Genomic DNA, 23,462 nt, shown 5'->3' with positions numbered 1-23,462 from the left:
TTGACCTCAAAGTATTTTTTTTTTGGTTCCTGATTGCAGATTAAGTTGACACAATACACTTTGCCTTCATTTAAAATGTTTTAGAAATTTTAATAACCAGGGTGACCATATAATTTATTGTCTAATCCAGGACTCTTATGAAAGAGGCACTATTATTTGGTTGGGATAACAGGGCTAAATCAGTGTGTATGGTCATTCTGTTTATAATTTAGTAATACTGTGTTCTTAATATTGCCAGTATAAAAAAGTTATCACTTAATTAAAACATTATTAATCATTAAAAGGCCAATAGTTGAAAAGTCCAAAAGCATTTAATATATAAAATTTCTGAATTTTAATTAAAATTAAATAATGTTCTTATTAAGACTGTATAAAGAATTAACCAGTAACCAGTCTGTGTGAGCGAACAAAACCTGAAAAATAAATTTACCAATAGTGCTGTCTATGTTACTGTGTTTCCCCGAAAATAAGACCTAGCCGAACAATCAGCTCTAATGCATCTTTTGGAACAAAAATTAATATAAGACACGGTATTATATTGTACTGTATTATATTGTATTATATTATATAGACCCGGTATATTACATTATATTATATTATATTATTATATTATATTAAATATATTAATTATATTATATTAGAACCGGTCTTATAGTAAAATAAGACCGGGTCTTATATTAATTTTTGCTCCAAAAAACGCATTAGAGCTGATAGTCTGGCTAGGTCTTATTTTCGGGGAAACATGGTAATTGGAATAAAACCTTGCATAAGAATTATGCCTTGAATTTACAATACAGGATATAAAGCAAACCTTTTGTACTAGTCTCCTTAGACAAGTATCCACTAAAAAGTAAAACAGCTTCATAAACAATTATCCACAACTGAAAGCACATGGAAATTAGTAAACAATTTATTTGAACCTGCCCAAGAGATGATAAATTGGGTAAGTTCAGGGCAAAATTTTGATCTGTGAAGTTTATTCTTCTTTGACAATTTAACTCTGTCCCAAGTATGGCTACCTCTTCCATGTCTTCAGTTCCAAAGCTTTCCTACTTTCTTCATCGTTTCCTTTTACCAAAATTATGAAGAACGTTGTATTTTAATTTATATCTATGACCATATAAAATTGGTTTTGATATTACACAGTTCTGGCATTTCAAGCATCTTTTAACTCTTAAAGAAAAAAAGATTTCTTAGGGCTACTGATTCCCAGTTGTATTCTTTGCACTTCATTTTTATTTTGGCATTTCCCCTTTCTCAGTTTTCCGCCAGAGGAAAAGTCCATGAATAATAACCTTCAAAAGATATGCAAAGCCTATATATAGAAAACTTTTCATCTGTGATGAATAAGTGCATAAGTTTCTGGGATGGGCCCACTGCTTTCATAAAATTCTCCAAAAGGTCAATAATTCCCCAAACTGAGAACCATCACACTAGAAGTACTCTAGTCACATCCTCTTCAGTCTTTTCAGGCCACTAGCGTATTTCACCCCCTCCAAAGGCTACCAGTTCCCAGAAAAGAGGCCAGGAGCTGGTGGTTTTCTAAGAAAAGGTGGCCAAGCAGGTCTTTAGCATTTAGCCTGGGGCTATCTAAGCTTTTTCTTGAAGAGTAGGCCACATAATCAAAAATCCACACAAATGAGGGTTGAACTATGGATAGAGACACCAGACATTCTTATGGAGGCTTTAGTCCCACCCATTTTCCCTTTACACTCGTTCCTGTTTTGTGATATACTTGGATTAAGGTAAGGTTTTTAAACAAATGATTCTGTATTTTATTCATCAAAACAGCATATTCTTGAAAAATAATGCTCATATGAACTGATGAATCCCTTAAAGGGACCATAGGCTGGGACTTGTGCTTTATACCAGTGAAGCTAATGCAGGGGAAGCGAGTAGGCATGTGGAGTTTGTAAATATAATACAGAATTCTCCATTTGGAAAACAAAAGCATTATTAAAGCTGATTTAAAAAAACTACTTAGTGGCATGAATAAGCAGGAAAGACATCTTCTGTATAGCTCTGCTGGTCAAGAAGATTTTTTAAATCAGGGGAAAGTTTCAGAATTTCCAAGAAAAGAAAGCATGAGTTTTTTATTTTTCTTAAAAGTGGGTATGGGCTGTGGAAAAGATCATCCTGGACTTTTTCTTCAGCTTTTCGTTTCCCTTCTCTTTGTCTTAACACTGCCAAATACACTTTACATTTTCCAATACTTCTGACATTTTGGTTAGTATTTAATGATATTTTTTAAATAACATGCCCTTTTTTTCTTGATGCCCAAAGAAATGTATTCCCATTCATTCTATTATATATTACTTTTTTCTCTAATATTGAAATTTTTTAGGTAATAAAGTATTCATTAGGATGCTCCGTTGGTCAATGGAGGGTTACTACCAGTTATTTATAAACAGTCCTATGTTTTGAAAATATTTCAGATGAGGTAAAAACAGTTTTTAGTGCACTACAAAATCTGCACTAGACAGATCTGCCTTGCTAATGTTCTTAATTGACAGAATAGAATTTTTTCTAAAATCTTCCCAAATCTAATCCAGTCCTATTTTTTGGATCCCTGCTCTAATTTATTCAGACTTCACCGAAATGCTCTATGCCTTAAACCTGACTTTATTTTAAGATTTTTCAATTGCTTTCATTGTGATAGATAACAGATAGTAGTGATTAAAAACAAAAGTCTATGGTAAGACAGCCTTGATTTGAATTTCAAATTTGCTATTTATAATACATAAGTTTGGGCAACTTACTTGAAGTTCTCTAAGCCCTAATTTTCTATAAAACTGAGAGAATTATAGTAGCTGTAACTCATATGGTGGTTGTGAAGATTAAATGCTAGGCACATAAGCTGCATAACACACTGCCTGACACATAGTAAGTGTTAAAGTTAGTGACTATGATAATTATGACGATTTTCTGTTTCTAGTCTTATTTTCACTGCCTCCCTGCCTCTACTGTCCATAATCACCATCTAAGCCTGAAGAAAGTGGGAATCATATCATAAAAACTAAAACCTCAAGGTAGGAGGACTAATCCAGCAAAGCACAACTTACTCTATTCTCCTCTTTTTAATATAAACGGTCAACAGTCATCCCGGGTCATTTGTATATCACGTCAAAGGGTAAAGCAAAGAAGCAGAAAAAGACATTACTATGAATACAAGTATTTTTATAGTAGCAAGAACATACTGGAAGTAGCCATAGGAAGACATGAAAAAAAGAAACAAAAAAGTTGGGAAAACAATTAGAAAGCAGAAGGCAGTGATCTAAAAGAGCAAAAGAAATAAAGAGATTGGAAGAAGAATTTTAGGCAAAAGGATTTGTGTAGATCTATTTCGAAAAGAGGGTACAGTCTAAGATGTGAGAGAAATAGGATCTGCTAAATAAAGCAGGGAAGCTTGAAAGGCTACAAATGAAGAGCAAGGCATTTTGTAGGGTAAGAAGCAGTGTTACACATGCTTAAGCTAAGAAAATTGTCGCAAACTAGCAATCTCAAGAGGTATCTGCAAGGTTGGGCTAACCAACCAAAAATAACACAGAAATGTGCATGTTATGTGCACAGCACTATTTATTAATCCTAAATATAGCTCAGGGGCATGAAAGAAAAATCCATTCAGTTGTCAAAACGGGCCATTATTAAGGCCTGCCCCTTTAAAGATTTGATCTATAGATTAATAAAAAGTCGTTAGTTTGCTTAGTTTTCTAATCAAGCTACATAGCTGAAATTTCATGATAATTTCCTAATAAAGCATTTTCCTAAGCCAGACTTAGTTTTTTGTCTTTGTTTTTTTACCTAAGAGAGGTGTCTTATAGGAATTGACTAACAAAACTAAATTTAAAAGTCAAAAAATAGTATCATTTAAAAATCAACGGAATACTGTAGAGTCAAAAAAGTTCCACACCTCTACTGGGTTCTTTTTTTTCCAAGTCAGTAAGAGCCAAATGAAAAAAACAATAATTTGCTTAAAATTATATCTTAACAGTTTACAAGTTGCTGAAATTTAATGTGTATTCAGACTCAATTGCTGCTTACCAAAGAAAGCTACAAATATCACCTGAATTAGCACCAGTCTGGTGAGAAAAAAAAGTGTACTGGATCAAACAGACTTGCTGTGTTATCTGTTCAAACATACCTGTAACAGTCAAAAGTCCATCACTCTTCTTTCGTGCATAAGCGCGTAAGTGGTTGGACAGGCTAACAGCACTTGTAAACGTCGTATTGCAATGCACACATGTTCTAAGCTTCACAGGCATACCTATCGTTCAAAAGAAAACTATAATCCAGTTCTCACTTCAAAAAGTGAAATTTTCTCAGCTAAAAGCGTGATGAAACGTACCATAATAAAGATGGTTTAAGAAACGTTCATTGAGTTAGCTTGAATTAAAATGCGGAGGGAGAATTAAGTTAACTATTGTTAGTATTTAGAGCCAACCCATGCTCTCTGGAAAGGTGGAAGAAGAGTGTCTTGAACCTTGGAGCTCCTCTAGATTTAACATCTATTACCACTTTCTTGCAGATTTCTGTGTTACGCAGATCAATTCCTAAATCTAAAATGCAACCCTGTGATTTGGATAGCACAGTTCTGTTAAGAAGTTTCAAAGCTCAGAACATTACCAATAAAAAGAATGAAAAAGCCTAGTTAACAAAGTGGTAATTAAAGTGTTTTACCCACAAAACCGTAAAAGACTCAATACTAATTTAGGCTTTCTGATGAAGGCTGGGAGAAAGGTGGTAAAACACACCACTGAATAGCTGTTAAACACGACATTTTATTCAGGGCATTTTATATGTTCATTACTCTGAGTGCGCAATCAATAATGAAAGTTAATGATTTGAAGTTTTTTGCTAAAATCTTTGTGTGAAACAAATGATCAACACACTAGAATCTTAGTCATCACAGGAAAGAAAACATCGACACAATAAAACACCTCTAACTTTTCAGACAACCCTCACTCCCCCAACAGCAACGTTTCCACTGTCTTCAACATTATTGCAATAGCCACGAATGTTCTCTACCTCTCTGAAGTGTACTATACCTTGGTCAACACAGCTGACACGTTTTCCTTACATTTTATCCTTCTGAAAAAGTGACTTTGAAAGACTTCATATGAAGGAAACAGCCCTATTAACCAGAAGTCCATACATGATCAACTACTTTTCAGACCACATACAATACAAGGTAATCTTTCTTTAAATCAGAACTGCACTGCCAATATTTGGGATATCTCAATGTCTGCCCAAAGTGAACAAATCAACATTACAGTAATTTTATTCAGTATTAATTCACTGACAAATTTTTACCTTAGATACATTCAACTCAGGGCTAAAATTGAGACCTTCTAGGTTAACCTTCAACATTCTTAACCCCCAAAAGAAACCTATAAAGACACTTAAAATTTTCCTAGTCTAAAAGTATAAACCAGACTTAGCAACACCTTAGCAAACTTATCAAGTTTGGCTAGTTTATCTGCCACATCATTTGCCAACATACGCAAAACATTCCTTTGAAAAGCAAAAACTATTGATGCATGAACACTCAGCTAAAACATCTCTTCTGTTCCGTTAGAACTATCATGAAATCTAAAACCCCAAACTAATGTTTTCCACGCACAACAGTTGTCCGAAACCAAACTATCCCACAATACAATGAGGATTTGGAGAGGAAGAAGTTTCTTTGGATTAATCACAACACACAACAGACACCAATCCATTCAGTTTAAAGAGTCTGTTTTGTTTTGTTTTACCTAAACTGCAGGAAAACCAACAGCTAAATCTTGAAACCATTATTACTTTTGAGCACTGGCAAAATTTCGATAAAAGGCTTGCCTTTTCGGTAATACTATGCTTTTGAACAATGTCAACCTCCCATCCACAGAACCATCTCCTGGTCATAGCAAATTTTATTTTTATAGATCAGCTTTTTGTTTGTTTGTTTTTGCTTTTGTTCACCTTACATTTTGACCAAGAAATGAGGCGGCACAGAGAATTCAGTGCTGATGCGCATCAACTGATGATTTCTATAGAAATGACAGTATAACCATCTTTGCTCTGCAAAAAAAGCAGCTTAAAAAGATCCTACGCAAGTATTTTCTACAAATATTCCAATAAAGTAAGCATAACTAAGTCATTTAAGTTATATGTAATAGTCATAAACGTCCTCTTACCTGAGTGCATAGTCAAGTCCATTTTTTGTGGTTGATACATCAATGAAGTGTCTTCATTTAATGGAAGAACACATTTCTGAACAAATCTCTTTCTTGCAGTTTGATTATGGATCTTTTGAGGAAAGATAGAATTCCTTTCTTCTCCCATCCTTTTATTTTTAAGCAGTTCTATCAATGTAAGAGACTGATTCTTTTTTCCACCGGGCAGTTCTGGTTTTGTTTCATCATATTCATTTAGGAAACTCAGCCCTTCTTCCTCTGATGCAGACACTGACAAAGCTTCAGTCTTTAGGCCATTACGGTATGCTTCAAGAGGTATAACATTTTGAGATAGAAAGTCATCACTTGATGCAAGTTTTTGAGCTACAAATGGTCTGGGAATAATACGACGACTGTTCAAAGCCTTTAAGATTTTTTCGTATTTTTCTTCATTTTGCATCATCTCATTCAGAACACAAATTGGAGATTTGTGAGCATCCCACTTGGTCTTTCCCAGTCTTTTCAGGTGGCCTCTAACATGATTTGATAATCCAATTTTAGTATCAAACCAACCACCACAGAGCTGACAAGTGTGTTCAGAAGTGGTTTCAGACTTCTCTATAGCTAAAAAAAATTTTTTAAGAGTGGTATCAGAATTTTTTATAAATTGACCATCTTAAAGCCAATTAACTGAAATATGACATTATGTGATGTTAATAAAGACCAAATTTGAGCAAAACTTTGAAATCCTTTGAATGTGAATACAGACATATTAGCACAAGTTATCTACATGAAAACTTACCTTTTCTAACTCGCTTAACAGGTGTCCCTGTGCCAGTTCTTTTGAAATGTTGCATTTTGTCACTTGTGGCTATTTGTTCGGGTGATACAACATGGCGAGCTTCATAGCTTAATCCTGCTCTATGAAGATGGCCCCGGACATGATTTGACAACCCAACACCTGTTTCAAATGTCGCTGGGCAGTAAGGACACGATTTCTTCTCAAGAGACAAATCAGTCCAATGAAAAACAGAACTATGCTTTGACAATGAAGTTTCTGCATTTTCTAAATGCTGAGGATCATGTATCTCATGCAGAAAGTTATTAGTTCCAGCATCTTCATAATATTCAAAATAAAATCCATCATTTTGATCATAACTTAGGGTAGCATTTTCTCCAGACTCCTGACTTTCCACCTTGCTTTTAAATAGAGGGAATAAGTTTACATGTTCTTGATTAATATCATTATAAGTTTCATCTTCTATAGTCTGTGTAGTGTAGTCACCTAGCTCAACATTATCCCAGGAACTTTCATCTTCCGTTTCATAGCTATCTTTCTTTTCTGCAGAATTAAGTTTCTGCAAAACAACAACAGTCATTTTATGCAGGAAATCTGGGTAGCTATCCAAGTCTTCTCCTCCAGCAGAACTTTCCTTCTTAGATTCCTTACCTCTTCTCTTTACAGATACACGCCTATGATCTTTGAAGCTTTCTGACCTTTTGGTATGAGAGTTTTGAGGGTCTGAAATAAAACTATTGTTGTGAGAATTACTTGATGATGAAAACAGATGTAAAGAATTTAATGACCTAGCTTCTTCTTTTTGGAAATGCAGAGGATATGATTCACCTGATTTTTTGATCATCCTGTAGTTTTCATATTTGTGTCTATATAAATAGTTGCTATTTGCCTTGGCATTAGATTTTTCTTTTGCGGCTTGATGAAAATACTTAGGTTTTTGGTCAATGCTGTTTTTATTCATTACAGTCTTGTGAGAATTATTTTGATTGCACACAGACTGGGCAATGCTTTTCCGAGCCTTTTGTATTCTGTGTGGCCGTTTATGGAATTTTGAAACGCTACTTGACTGGGAGGATGACCCAAATGCTCGCTTTACATCTTGCTTCAAAGCAGAGTTCTTTGGAAATGTGGCTGACTGCTGCTTAGCTAACGGTTTAGTGCTATCAGTATCTACAGGTTCTTCAAGGACGTCACTTTTTCTTTTACCAAGTCCAAGAGCTCTACCAAATGAATCAACGCATGATGATGAATGCAAGTATTCCGTGTGTTTTTTCAAAATACTTCTGGTTGAAGTAGTAAAAGGACACATCTTGCATACGTAGGTGGCTGATTTTTTGGATGATCCTATAACAGAGTCTTTCATAAAAGACTTTTTTTGCGTTTTCCTCTGAGCTACATCAGAACTGACAACAGGACATTTTACCACTGCTCCATGGGCAATGCCTCGATGGCATTCCAATTCATTTTCTGTGACTGCCATGAAGTTACACTCTTCACAGCAGTAGTACCTTTTATCTTTTTCATGGGTTTTAGCATGTTGCACAAATGTTTTAGGGCAATTGGTACCAAACACACACTGAGGGCACTGTAATCGTGCACTTCTTCCTTCATCCTGAAGTTCTTTCAATTCACGAATTTCCTCCATCAACTTTTGTCTTCTTTCTTGGTGAATAATCATATGCTTTAAAAGTGAGTTACGATCTCGAAATGTCCGTCCACATTCTCTACAAGCATATGGCCTTGGAACATTAAGATGACGAAAGTGACTGTTCCCATCTAAATGATACATCATATGCCTATGGAGGTGCTTTTTCTCCCGAAAATTCACATTGCACTTTGTACAGGGGTAGAACGATGGCTCTTCGGTGCTGAAAGTAGCAGGTGACTCTGAATCACTTTCTTCACATTTCTTTTTTAAGGTATTTGAAATAAAAGTGCTAGTATGAACAGGTGAACTGTCTTCTCCACACTTATCTGGGTTATAAATTAGATGTTGAAAAGCACCCACAGATTCCAAGTCTTCATCAGTTGATTCAGGCTTCACTTTTGATAATGCATATTTCTGTGAGTCTACTGCTTGTAGTTCTTCATTCTGTTCCAGAAAGTCTACTTCTAGCATTTTTGACTTATTGGGTATACAATTAGAATCACTAAAGCAATCCTCAGTATAACGAGTTATCTTGCTTACATCCATTTTTCGCTTTCTCTTTTTTTCTAGACCTGCTTTAGAGTGAACTGGAGCTTTATCCACTGTGTCTTCATTAGTCATAAGGAACTGAATGAACTCTTTTTGGGGGTCCCAGTTTGTATCATTTTCTGACCTAAATTCATCTGTACCTGAGGAAATTCCTGTTAACGTATTGACACAATCATCTTTTACCAATAACTCTTCGCTGTCCTCACCCACCTCTACTTGATTTATTAAAGTGCTCCCTGACTTTATGCTACTCCCTACAGAATTCTGAATGTCACAACCAACTGAAGCAGAGGTAGGTAGTTTTTTAATGGAATGGGTTGGATTCTTAGCAGGTGCTACATCTGATAACAAAAATAAAACTTGATGTTGACTTGCTTTCTGCGGGGGAGACAGCTGAAGATCAGCTGTCACCTTCAAAGTTGAGCAAGATTCTGTTGTTGGCTGATCCACAGGCTGTCCAGTGGTTAATGAAACACTGCCTTTATTCATATTGGAAGTCTTAGTTAAGGAGGAGTGTGAAACTGGTCCATTAACAGCAGCTCCTTTAGGCAAGATAACGTTTTCAATAGAAACAGCAGGAGCACCAGCATGTATAAATAGAGTAGACTGGCCTCCACTTAAGGCTTTTTCAGATTTGTCCTTTGACAGTTCTTCAGGCAGAGTGAATGGATTACTATTCTGAAATGATGTTTGACAATCTTTTGGTTTATGAACTCCACTCTCTTTGTCTGAGATAAAATTGCTGTCATCTAGGAGTTCTTCTTTAGCACCAGTAATATCGGTGTTTTTCTTCAAATCATCCATATTGTTGGCAAGGCCATTTAACACATTTAGTCTAGAAAATGGAAAAAAGAAATTTAGATTTGCATGAACGAAAAATACTATTAGAATGTATGGAGAGTTGAAAGTATACATTTTTATTAGCTTAATTATACTCTTTATATCGAGATCCTAATAATTTCCTAAGAATGAAGAAACACTGAAAAATAGACTTTAAAAGTGTCTCAAAGGTTAATGTTTTTCTTTGTGCTGCACAACAACGCAATACTGTATATACACAAAATGTCTAGGGAAAAGCAGCATAACCACATATACAGAGGTGTATACGATATAAATAAGATGCCACAGACAGGAGAAAAAAAACCACAACTTTAAAATCTCATATAGAGATTGCTAATAAAAAGAAAATTACCTCACTTAAGTTGATTTATTAAGGGCAGTCACTCTATACTACAGAATAATGTGGATTTTTTTCACTTAAAAGTTCATTCTTGGAAAAAGTTAACAAAACACCATTCAGTAAAGAACCTTACTTGAATGAACACATTTGCTATCAACATCAACGGCTAATGCATGAAACAGGAATTTTTTTGTTCTCAATATTTCATTCTCCTAAAATTCTACTGATTTAAAAAATGTTTTATTATCCTTACGTAAATTATCCTTAGTTCTAAATCAGTAAAGTCAAAATTCATGAAGGTTTATGTTACTTTAAATTTTCATAACCTGGGTTCACAAATTCTAGGCATTTCCTAACGGCAGTTATCCCATTTACGTATGATCTGACAGTTTACTGCAATGGCCTAAAACTTTTTACTCTAAAACATCACAAGTAAGTTATGATTTTAGTTGACTTCATATAAAACATAAAATTTTATCTAGGCATTTTGAAAAAATATTTAATCATTATGAGAAGACAGCAGAATATTTTTTAAAAAGACTTCTAAAAGTTTGGGAAACCTATATACACAGATGGCTATAACTACTGCCCCTACTACGAAGAATTCCTTTGCACCGTTTTTATCCTGCTCCAAGAAATGGCCACATTATACAGGAATTGCCTGTCTCTTTGGAAGAATGTAAGCTCTTTGAGGGCAGGGACTGTGACCCAGTCACCTTTATATCTCTGGAACCTATGCTTGGCATAGGCGCTCAGGCCATATTTGTTGAATAAGGACTAAAAACACAATTGCGAAATCAATGCAAAAGTTCCTAAAGTAATAGAAGGGAAACAGTTTTCTTCCTGCGGATTTGGGTCCCCTGTTCAAACAGTTCAAATTCCATCATGGTTCTGATTTTCTGACTCACCAACTGTAGCAAGGCCTTCAAAATATCCAATAATCAATTTAAACAACCTGCTATTTGGCAACCCGTGTATTAACTATTTGATGTACTGGCATAAAATCCTGTAGTTCTCTTCCTTTTGTACAGAGTAACAAGTACAGTTCATTCATTCTCCAAGTATCTAATGAGCCCTTACTAGGTGCCCAGCACTGCTCTTGTATGAGGGATACAGTTGTAAGCAAGACAGACTAGATAAAGAACAGTCTTCCATTTTCTTTCATAGTATTCTTAATTTGTATAATGAGTAATACCATTTGGGAACAGCAGGAACTTACAATCTGGTATTTAGAAATGAAAACATTTTCAATAAAGTTTATTATGTCTAACGTCTTTTATGGTACCCAATTACATGCTTTGGAAAACAGTAAGTCTAGATCAAGAATAAAATAGTGATTTCTAATTGCTTTCTTCTTGTTTCACAACTTGGAACAAGTACTCATACATATGACCTTATCTTACGAACAAATGTGTTCTTTAATACAATACATATTACAAATACATATTACAAATATCTTTCTTTGGTATTATTTATACCAACAATCATTTTTTTTTCTGCCCCTTCAAGGTCTTAGAATTCTGTTCTTAGATTAGCAAACTTGCACAGTAATAAAAATAGACTTCCAATAAGATCATATTCAATGATATCACCCCAAAATGGTGCTAATGCAGCACCCAGCAGGAGTCTCTCCATCACATACACAGAAGTTAAAAATGGGCAGCACATAAACGTGTTAGGAAGGAGTACGCAAAACGTCAATGAAAAGAAAAGCAAACATTGATGCTATACTATTATTTATTACTGAGATTTCTGATTAAATTTGGTGTAAAAAGTTGAATGCCCAAATAGGAACAATCTCATAAATCTGAAATGGGAAACAGAATTTTTTAAAAACTATACTGAAAGGCACTTTCTGTTCCTACTTATTATGATCACAGAGGTAGACAAATATATGCTCAGTCGATGTGAAAGGCTGTATTAGCTTTTCTCAACAGGAAGCAACGTTGCTAACGAAGTGGTAAATTCAGTGTTAATGAGTGGCTTCACTGTTACCACCTCAGAGGTAAAACCTTCCATGTTCCACGTTCTATCCATCTGTTCTGGTGTTAGAGGTTCAGAGATGGAACAGACGCTTCCCATTTAAAGCAACTTCATTGGTACCCCCTGAACAGCAGGGTGACAAACTATGAGAATATCATGTCGGCTTGAAGACTGTATCCTCATTACCAAAATGGCTTTATAAGAGCCTTCGATAAGTTCACATGCTGAAGATACCAACTGTTTTGCTCAAAAACATACAAACAATATATGTGCATAACAGATCTTTTCTCTATAAAACACATCTAGTGAAAAGAAAGACAAAAGATCAAATTAAATAGTTAAAAATGTAAAACGAGGTCTTTAACAATCAGTTTTCCTTTACACCTACATAATGAAATATGCCTCACTTGCCCTCAAACTAATAATTATTTCTACTCAAAAAGTCTTTCTTTTTCAGAATTTTTTATTAGCACATGAATATTAAAAATCTACTCCATCGGTTTAAAAATATGCTATAAGAAATTGACTCAGTAAACTAGTATTTTAGCAACAATGAAAAATCTTCCTGTTTTAATTTTCAGAATACATTTTAACTGAAAAATGTTCAAAATACATTTTTTTCCTAACAGAATTCAAGACGCATAGGTGTTGCTTTGAGATACAATGAGGAACAATGAATCATCAAAAATATGTTGCACTGAATAATGGATCTAGAATTTGACATAAAAAATTACTTCCCTACATTCATGAATCCAAGCAAGAAAACATTTGACCTATAAGCTAATTTCGCACTCTCATACAGCTTTTCCAACTATCTTTATATAGTCAAATATACATAACAAAGCCATCAATAGCAGGTTATATTAATATAACTAAGTAGGGGACATATTTGAAGGTAGGCATTATTCATTAAGTTTAAAAAAGGGAAACTAATAAATTAATAAACAAACTAATGTTATATTGTTTAGACTCCCTACATTTCAATGAATTTGCTGTATCAATTAGGATCTATTTTATAAAATGTTTAGACACTATTATTATGTCCTCTATGCAATCCCATAACCATAGGATTTTTCTTTGAACTGAATTTTAAAATGTTCTTTTAAAAAACTCACATGCTTTATAAAAAGCTGCAAATGGAATTTTAAATCTACATAAAACATCTTTCACTTTCTAGAAAATCATGATGAGTTCTACAGCTATAACTGCCTGTAGTTATATACTGTGAGCATTATAAAAGAGGTGCAAAGGTCAGATCTGTCTTCAAGATGACAGATCATCACTTATATGCCTCAAGCTAGACTTATTGTCTCAGAAATCTCAAACATCAGTATTTTTGCAAACTATCAGCACTTGCTATAACACCCTCACTACACTACATCTTGAGGTTACTACAGAAGAAATGAGGTGATAATTGCATATTAACATAATTATTCTGTAATCCCTCTGAGCAAGCTTCCTAGGTCACTCAGTAATTCAGATTAGATTCAACCTTCCTGTCATCAAATCTATGCTGTCCACTTTCTGTTCATGAATTAATTCTTTTTTGATAGAAAATTAACTTAATTCCATTCTTTTATGTACATTATTAATTGTATTTATTGCCAAATAGGTTAATATTTTGTGGGTACTTATTACATAATGCCAACCTTGTCATGTAGTATTAATTTCACACAAAAATATAATACAATTTGCTCTCGATCTACATTAGTACACTAATAACTATACTATACAGCTATAAATAAATTACAATGTTGCCCACAAGCTGAATAGGTTTACAGTTAGGATTTGTCACATTTCCATAAACCCTATGTTCATTTAAATTATCCTTGGGAACACATGACAACTTCAATTGGCCATATATGAGACTGGGTTGAGAAGAGAAAACCATTTACAACAGTCATTCTAATTGTAAAACAAATCTTAATTAACTGAAATACTACATCTAAAATTACTGCAGCATTTAGGTCTACATATACTATACTCAATGCACAAGCACATATACCTAAGTCTCACCTAGTTTACAATGCCAAGTGAAGACAAGAGTATACCATATAACCATATCATCCAGGTAGTCTCTTACTCTGGATGTCACACTGAGAGGAAACACTAAAAAAAATACAGAACATTCATATAAGCATTTCTGGCATGCCACATAATGAAATGAAGAGAAACTTGGTATGTTTAGCCTAACAACCAATACAATTAACAATCTTTCAATGTTTGAAGATTTGGAGTAGAGAAGGAAGAACATACAATTAATGTGTTTGAACCATAAAAATGTGCATTTCATCTCTAGATTAAGAAAAACTAGAAACAGGAACCATACAACAATACAAAGGGTTATCTTACACAACAGTAAACCGAATGGCTCAGCAGGCTGTACTATTATTTGTCAGGAACAATGTAGTAGGGAACATGGCATTGGAGGTTGGATGAAATGATTTCTAAGGTTCTTCCTTATATGGACTATATATGTTTAATGACTGGTTTACATTATTAACATTTAATATAACTTCAAATGAGCTAAAAAATAGAAGTGAAATACACTACTGGACTTTAAAAACCTTGTCTAAATTCAAAATTACCTGAAATAATCCTTTAGTTAACTTGTAATATGTGGATAAACTGAGTCTTGAACAAGGAAAAGTATGGCACCAAATGACTAACACACCGAGGCCACAGAGCTCATTTGCATCATGAAAATTACATACAAAGAGGTTTTTCCTACTGGCAATACCAAAAAACATTGTCTCTGAGTTTGAACATCTAGAAAATACATAGATAATAAGCAGAAAAACAAAATACATAGGGCACATGCTTTCCTGTCTGCAATATGTGGCACTGATGTGACAAACTAATGATCTGTGATTTTACCACCTACCACCAAATTATGTTAAACTTGAATAGTTTTGTTCCTGATACCATGTATTTAACCTTCATTATTTAATAAAAAGATGTTACAAATAGTTAGGTACTAGATCATAAGTACTCAGAAACACAAAGTGATTCTAACCGCAGAGTATATAGTAAATACAAAATATAACGAGACACATATCAAAAAGCTGCTGTATGGTAAAACTGAAGCAGGTTACTACAAGAAGGAAGGACAAAAGGAAGGTGGGAAGGACTACAGAGGCGTTATCTTTAACAACCTGGCAAAATTATGTAATTAAGGAGAAGCAACTGTAGTAGAAAAATAAATGGATATTCACTAATCAAAGATTAATTCCTAATGGAGAATTTTGCATTTGGAAAACGCAAAGCAATAAATTACAGCTGCAACCAGTGGAGAGTGCTAAGTCATAAGCAGCATGGGCTGACTACCTGTGTTGTTTATGCTTGCATGTGGTCAGAACAAGTGATCATCTCAGTTCTGACTGGGTAAGGAACGTACCTGTGCACATTGTTCTAACAAGAGTAATTCTTTTCTTTTTAATTAAAATGAGTGGTAACGTTTTAATATGTTTTTCAAACCAAACTTTTGACCACAATTGTATAATTAACACGAGTCAAAAATATATTAACTGCCATAAATCGGTATTCTACTTTTGCTTTTGGTGTTCTTCAGTGTGTGATGAGTTTGCTGTTTGTGCATAGTTTGGGGATATTTTTTATGTATTAACCGATCATGTATAATAAGTGCAAAAGAAGTATGTTAAAAGTCCTAGGAAGACACACATATAATTATATTAGGAGTGAAAACAGAGATAAAAAACATGGAATGAGCTACTTTAGAGTTGAAATAATTCTGATCGACATAGAGAATTCCACCATTAAAAATTACTGTGCCTACACATTTGACAATAATCAGCAAGAGATAAGAAAATGTGATAAAGGAAGCTTAAGAGTACAAAATCAGCTTCGATGTCAGATGTCTATTTGCCTAATGGCTATTCAGGAAAGGCTAGAAATTTCTTTAAGAACTTAAAAGTTAAGAACGTTAAATAGTGCTACTGATGAAACTTCTGCTCCAACCATATTATGATTCCACAGGATCAAGGTCCATTAGAGTATGCACATCAAAGTTAGTGGCATGACTACAAATGCAAACATTCGTGGCTTTCAAGAAATTCCTCACAATAGGTGAAGGGTTGTTTGTGCCTTAAGATAGGTTGCCTGAAACATAACAAATGTTATACTAGTTTCTTCTAAACCTCAAACAATTTTGCTCTTTCAAATTCAAAAATTCAGATTCAACTGTATATACATTTACAAAACGTTTGTAGATTTTAATAAAGTAAAATCTCATTACAAAAGTTACTTTAATTCATTTGATAATCACATATTAATCATATTTAGAAAATATATACATTTATAGTCTAATGGGAAGTAAACTTGAACATAGAATATTATTAAACCAGAGAATAAATTTCACTGATTTATAATTTAATTTTATTGAAAGGGGGTTCAGATTATAAAAAGAAATTCTGTAATAATCTGTAACAAATACTTAAACTTTCACCTATATTATATATATTTAAACTCTAGTATGTAAATTGAAATGTATATATATTTAGATGGGAAAGTGTGACATTTTCATTGAGAACTAGAAAAACAAAACTAGAAATTTTATTTTCTATAAAATAATATTTTTATTAAACGTGAACTCTCCTCTTGATATTATCATTTACTCAATGCTCATTTTTTTCTTTCTAAAATCTGCCCCCGAATACACAATTATCTTCTAAAAAAATATTCCAAGGTAATCACTACTCTACAATTATCTTCATGTAGGGTGTTAAAATTCAAATACAGAAATTTGCTTTCCTTGAAACAAAGTATGTAGTAATATGTACCTCTCAAAGACCAGTTTCTAAAAATACACACACACATGTGCGCACGCATGTGTGTGGGTGTGTGTGAGATGGCAAATCACAAATCAGCCAATAGTTTTTTATCTTATTTAACATTTGAGCTGCTAACAAGTTTTTAAATATTGAATGTTCAATTTTGGAATTTCATTTATAAAACCAGAGACAATTATTTATTATGAATTTAATTACAAAATTTCACCACAAAATGTTACAGAAAACACTACATAATATTTAGAAAATGCAAATAGTTATCAGTAATCAAATGTATAGCCTTTTTCAAGCCATTATGATTTAAAGAATTTCCTTCAGGTTTACTCATAGGAAGAGAGAATGATGGCATTGGTCAAGAGTAGCAATTTTGAACCATAAGACTTACAGAACTCATGATTTCCAATGTACCCAATCCATAAAACCAAAATGTTATCAGTAGTACATTACTGTTTTATAAAAGGTGACTAAAGCATATTTAAAATTGAGATCATTTCAGGGAAATTTTAAAATTTTCTTAACACTAATCAAATGGTATCACTGGTAGTTATTTTTTGTTTATTTTTTACTGTACTGCTATTTAACTGAAGAAGACTGTACAGGACACACATGTAGAAAAAACTGCTGTCAATAAATAGCACTACATTATGTTCCCAGTGAGCAATACGGATTATACATTCTATACTTCAGAGGAGACATAAGGTCCTATAAAATACCATGGCTAAGAAAAGCTTCACAAAACAGACGGTTGGGCTAAAGTTTACACTGCGGTGCCAAGAGACTCTTTGCAGGTAGACATGCCTGGGTCTGAAAAGTGGCTCCATAACTTCTAGCTTGGGCAAAGTTACTCCACCTTCCTAAACTTCAGTGGCTTCATCAATAAAACAAAGATAAAACCTACTTATAGAATTGTGAAGATTAAATAAAACATGTAGCACAGGGCCTGCCATTTAGTAATCGCTCATAAATGTTATTTCCCTATGACCCTTGCCATTAACTTGTTTCATTTATGGAACGATGACACTTAATTTGTGCACTGCTCCTAGCGATGAAAGAGGCCTTCACAAGCAGAAACTTATTCTAGAAAGGCATACCTGGGACTTTATACCACTCCCAGGGTATAATAAACAGGATATGTGAGTAGAACCTAGAGTCAGAAGAAGAAGCATATCTTAAAGAGTTGCTGGGGCTAGAATGGTAACACTCCTGTGGGGATAAAGCAGGGCTTCAGTGAAATAGTTATTCAACAAGCAATAAAGAGGGGAATTACAGCGCTTGACCCAGTGTTCTAATGAAAAAGGACATGAAGCGCCCAATCAGAATTTAAGAGTTTCTGTTTCCTTAGGGTCTCTCAAGAACATGAACTGATCTTTGCTCTCTCATAAAACACCAATGAAATGAAAGCAGATGGACTAGAAAAAAGAGACATACTAAGGCAGAGAAAACCATGAACTAGAATAGTCATCGACAAGCGCTGCAAAGAATGGCATGGTAATCTCAAATAAAACAATCAAATAACCTAAAAACTGATTTTATACAAAAGAATATGAATTGGAATAGCGTCAGACTTTTCACCCTCAACACTAAGTGTTAAGTCAACGGAGCAATAACTTCAGAGTTTGGAAGTAAAATTATTTTGACTACAGAATTCTATACAGAGACACATAACATAATATTTAAATGTGAGGGCACACAGCCTCTAAGACATTACCACTCACCACCATCTTAGAAAAATTTTCCCAAAAGGTTGAAGTGTGTGGGGATCTGCAAATGACTGAAATTCATGTTAAGTGTATTTTTTATTATTTTATACAACAATGAGATTATAGATAAACTTATTAATAGTGACAGAAATATATAAATTTAAATGCTTGTTAAAATTATGTTTAATCACTAGAATAAAAAGAGGAAGTAAATATACTCAATATAAACTTAATATCTTCAGATTCTGTGTTACTGTGTTTTAAATAAGTACAGTATGCTTTGAGTAAGAGGCTGACAAAGAACTTGGAAATGTAAAATTACTTTGAAAAAAATAAATAAAACAAAACCAGAAACCAAAAACAATCCCTAGTAGGTAAATGGAACAGCAGAGTGGATACAGCTGATGAAAAGAGGTATTTCTCCTGAACACGATTGTTTTTAAAAAGGGGTAAAAAGGAGCTAAAAATAATAGTAAGAGAAAAGTTAGGAGACACAAAGTCTAGATCCACAAATTAAACCAAGTTGGAATTATAGAAGAAACTCGGGGACTGGAGAAGAGGACACAATAGAAAACAAATCCGGAGTTCAAAAAAACAGAAATCCTCAGATTAACAGGACTCAATGAGTGCTCAGCAGGAGGAAGAAAAAGACATACCACTTGACAAGTCCTGGGGACATTTTGGAACTCTGAGAATAAAAGGAAGAATTCTACTCATTTCCAGAAAACAAAACAAAAACTAGACTATCTACAAAGGAACAAGAATACACAATTCATCATCAGTAGTGTTGTCAGACTTTTGAGGGAAAATGATTTTTTAAAATAAAATTTGTCTGAAAATATTACAAAAGTAGAACATATTTGTTGCAATCTCCTCTACTTTCCCCATTCTCTCCCACTTTAGACACCAATGTAACAGTCAGGTATATCCGCCTTTTTGTTCTTCATACAAACACATATACATATGTTATTTGTTTTGTGTTTATCTTTACAGAAATGGGATTATATTATACACGATACAATAAATATCCTTGTATAGCCTTATAGTAGTGTTTTAATTTCAATAACATAGGTTCTTCAAAGTTGTATGTGTATTTTTTAGTTTAATGCACATTTCCACCTCATTTGCCCAAATTTCTACCAATAATGCATGTCTACCTTGAAGGTATAAAAATGCCTGTTTCCCCACATTCTTATCATTTTTGCTAGTACTATGCTATAAGGTATGAAAATAATTTTCAAGCCAGAATTCTGTAACTAGATAAACTAGCATTCAAGTATAACAACAAAACATACATATTTTTGGACAAGCAAGGATTCCAAAAGTTTACCACCTACAAATGAGATAATTACTCGTGGACCTACTCAGGCATAGAGAGAAGATAATATATTTAAAAAGAAGACATAAAAATCAATAAAATTAATGAGCAATTAAACCACTAAAACATGCAATTAAATCTGTCGATAATTGTTCACACCAGATTCCTATGAAATGAGAAGCATATAATACTTAATAACATGGGCTAAAGATCTAAAGAGAATTCAGTATGGGAGGTTAGACTAGTAGACACTGATTAAATGAAAATCTTTTTAAAAATGTGTTAAAATCTTAAGGATAACTAATGAAAATCATTAAATAAGATATATATTAGGTTGATGCCAAACTAATTGCAGTTTAAAAGGTTAAAAAAAAAAAAATTGCAAAAACCGCAATTACTTTTGCACCAACCTAATAGTTTCAAATCTCTAGAATTAAAAAAATAAAGAAAATTTGACCGGTCCTATAAAAATTTATAAAAAGCAACAACAATGGAACATACCAAAGAGAAAATAAAAATAAGAAAGCAGAAAAAGCCCAAACACATCAGTATTCACAGTAAATGAAAGGTTAATATATTAAGAAAAAGGCATTTGGGCAGTTAGATAGTTGGTTAGAGTGCAAGCTCTGAACAACAGGGTTGCCGGTTCGACTCGCACATGGGCCAGTGAGCTGCACCCTCCACAACTAGACTGAAGACAAGGAGCTGCCGCTGAACTTCCAGAGGAGCAGCTGGATGGCTCAGTTGGTTAGATAGAGTGCAAGCTCTCAACAACAGGATTGCCGGTTCAATTCCCGCAAGGGATGGTGGGCTGTGACCCCTGATACTAAAGATTTGAAAAAGGCAACTGGACATGGAGCTGAGCTTTGCCCTCCACAACTAGGCTGAAGGACAACTTGGAGCTGATGGGCCCTGGAGAAATACACTATTCCCCAATAAAAAAAATTTTGTTTAATCAATTAAAAAATAAAGAAAAAGGCATTCATATTTGATTTGTTTAGTTTTTAAGGATGCTATAGGTTGTTTATAAAAGAAACATGAAGATTAAAAATAAAATGACAAAAAGATAAACTAGACAAATGTTAAAAACAAAGATGTCACGACTATCAAAAATCAAATGAAATGTTTGTCTTGTACACCTGAAACTAATAAATTTTTTTTAAAAAAAAGAAAGACTAGCTTTCTAAACATTTGTTAAGGGGAAGTTACAGGAGTATTATGTGTGGTCACTGGTCTCTCACCCTTAGCTGATAAAAGGAGAGATGAGTGTCAAGTCATCAAACCTTCAGTCTGGGTTCGCTTTCCTCTGGAGGTTTTAGAAACTAAGCCACTTTACACAAACACACCTAAAATGAAGGAAGATTGAATGTGAAATTGTCAAGTTGTGTAATGTTTGACTTTCTTCTACAAAATATGGAAGGTAAACTGAGTGATTTTTTTTTCTCCTTCTTAGAAATACTTGGAAACTTTGATAAAGAAATCTTGTGGTTGGAGTTAGGGGTTTTAAGTACAGAGAGAGATTGTCTCATCACCAAAAATTATTATCTTAAAGTCTTGTTATTTCAGTTTACTATGCGTTGCCTCCACAAATAAATTGTGTGTATAAATGTAAAAAAAAAAAAAAAAATCAAATGAAATGAAATTTAACAAAAAACACTAAATTTGCTACAGATGGATATTATATATTAATAAAGTATACCATATATTAATATCATATATTAAATTAATACCACATATTAATATCATATATTAATATATATTAAATATATCAATGATATTCATATATTAATATATTAATATCATATATTTAAAAAGATCTACCAAGATATAATATTCATGAACCCTTCTGCATAAAACAAAATGGCTACAAAGTATATAAATAACAAACTTTTATTAGTATTAGAAGAAACTGACAATCACAGGGAAGGCTTTAAACACTTCTCCCCCAAAAGTCAACAGATCAAGGATATTGTAGTTTTCCTTAGGGCTAATACAATAAACAAATTCAGCAAATTTGAAGGTATAAGATCAATATGCAAATGTCAGATGTGTTTCTCTATGCCAGAAATGATCTAAAAAGGAAATTAAAAATAATTTCATTTACAAAAGCATCCAAAGTAAAATACCTAGAAATAAATGTAACCAAGGAAGCAGAAGATTTATACACTGAAAACTACAAAACAATGCTGAAAGAAATAAGAAATTAAAGAATGCCTAAATAAATGGAAAGACATCCATGTTCATGTATTCAAAAATGAAGTATTAAGATGGCAACACTTCCCAAAATGATCTACAGATTCAATGTAATCCCTATCAAAATTCTAATGGCCTTTTTTTTTTCTTTTGCAAAAACAGATAAGCTGATCCTAAAATTCATATGGAACTGCAAATTCATATGCAAAGGGTTGTGAGGAGCAAAAACAATATTGAAAAAGAAATAAAGTAGGAGGACTCACTGATTTAAAAACTTACTACAAAGCGATTGTAGTCAGTGTGGTACTAGCATAAGGGTAGGCATATAGACCAATGGAATAGATTTGAGAATCCAGAAATATACCCAAACATCTGTGGCCAAATGATTTTTTAAATAACCTGCGAAGGGCATTCAATGGGCAAAAATTAAGTCTTTTCAAAAAAATGGTGCTGGGAAAACTGGACAGTCACATGCAAAGGAATGAAGCTGGACCCCTATCTAGTATCACATACAGAAATTAAATCAAAATGGATCAGCAATGTAAGAGCTAAACCGTAAAGCTCTTAGATGAAAGCCTAAGGAAGGATCTGTATGACATCAGATTTAGCAATGGATTCTTAGATTTAACAGCAAAAGCATGATGAATAAAAGAAAAAAATAATTTGGACTTCATCAAAATAAAAAGCTTGGGCATCAAAGGACATTATCAAGACATATTTGACAAGGGTTTAATATCTAGAATATATAAACAACCCAACAACAAAAAGACATATGACCCAATTTAAAAAATGGGCAAATGACTTGCACAGACATTTCTCAAAAGAAGATACATAAATGCTCAATAAGCCCAGGAAAACATGTTCAACATCTTGGTTATTAAAAAAATTCAAATGAAAACCACAATGAGATACCACTTCACACCCATTAAAATAGCTTTAAATTAAAAAAAAAAAAAAAAAAAAGAAAAACAAGTGTTGATGAGAAATGAGAAATAGAGACCCTCAAACACTGATAGTGAGAATGCAAAATGGCAGATCCGCTGTGGAAAGGTCTGGTGTTTCCTAAAAAAGGTGACAGAATTACGTATGACCCACCTATTCAACTCCTACTAGGTATATGAGGTGTGATCAA

At 33.5% G+C, this 23,462-nt stretch overlaps 1 protein-coding gene across 9 annotated transcripts in view; it reads right to left on the bottom strand.

The window, feature by feature from the left end:
- ZNF644 (zinc finger protein 644) overlaps nucleotides 1-23,462 on the bottom strand; it is a 103,192-nt gene that overhangs the window by 13,384 nt on the left and 66,346 nt on the right. For 4 of the 9 annotated variants that reach the window (XM_081055247.1, XM_081055245.1, XM_081055246.1 and 1 more), the window contains 3 exons: nucleotides 6,955-9,983; nucleotides 6,174-6,776; nucleotides 4,142-4,264 (listed from right to left, as the gene is read on the bottom strand). The exons of 2 other annotated variants lie outside the window; for them this stretch is intronic. In XM_081055247.1, the coding sequence (XP_080911373.1) occupies nucleotides 4,142-4,264; nucleotides 6,174-6,776; nucleotides 6,955-9,983 (3,755 nt within the window). The remainder of the gene's footprint in view (nucleotides 1-4,141; nucleotides 4,265-6,173; nucleotides 6,777-6,954; nucleotides 9,984-23,462) is intronic. 3 more of the 9 variants (XM_081055249.1, XM_081055250.1, XM_081055251.1) reach the window with 1 other exon arrangement.

This window comes from Rhinolophus hipposideros, assembly GCF_964194185.1.
Source record: "Rhinolophus hipposideros genome assembly, chromosome: 8".
Taxonomy (NCBI): Eukaryota; Metazoa; Chordata; class Mammalia; order Chiroptera; family Rhinolophidae; genus Rhinolophus; species Rhinolophus hipposideros.
The sequence above is the reverse complement of the archived record's forward strand: the minus strand, read 5'-3'. Positions and strand labels throughout refer to the sequence as shown.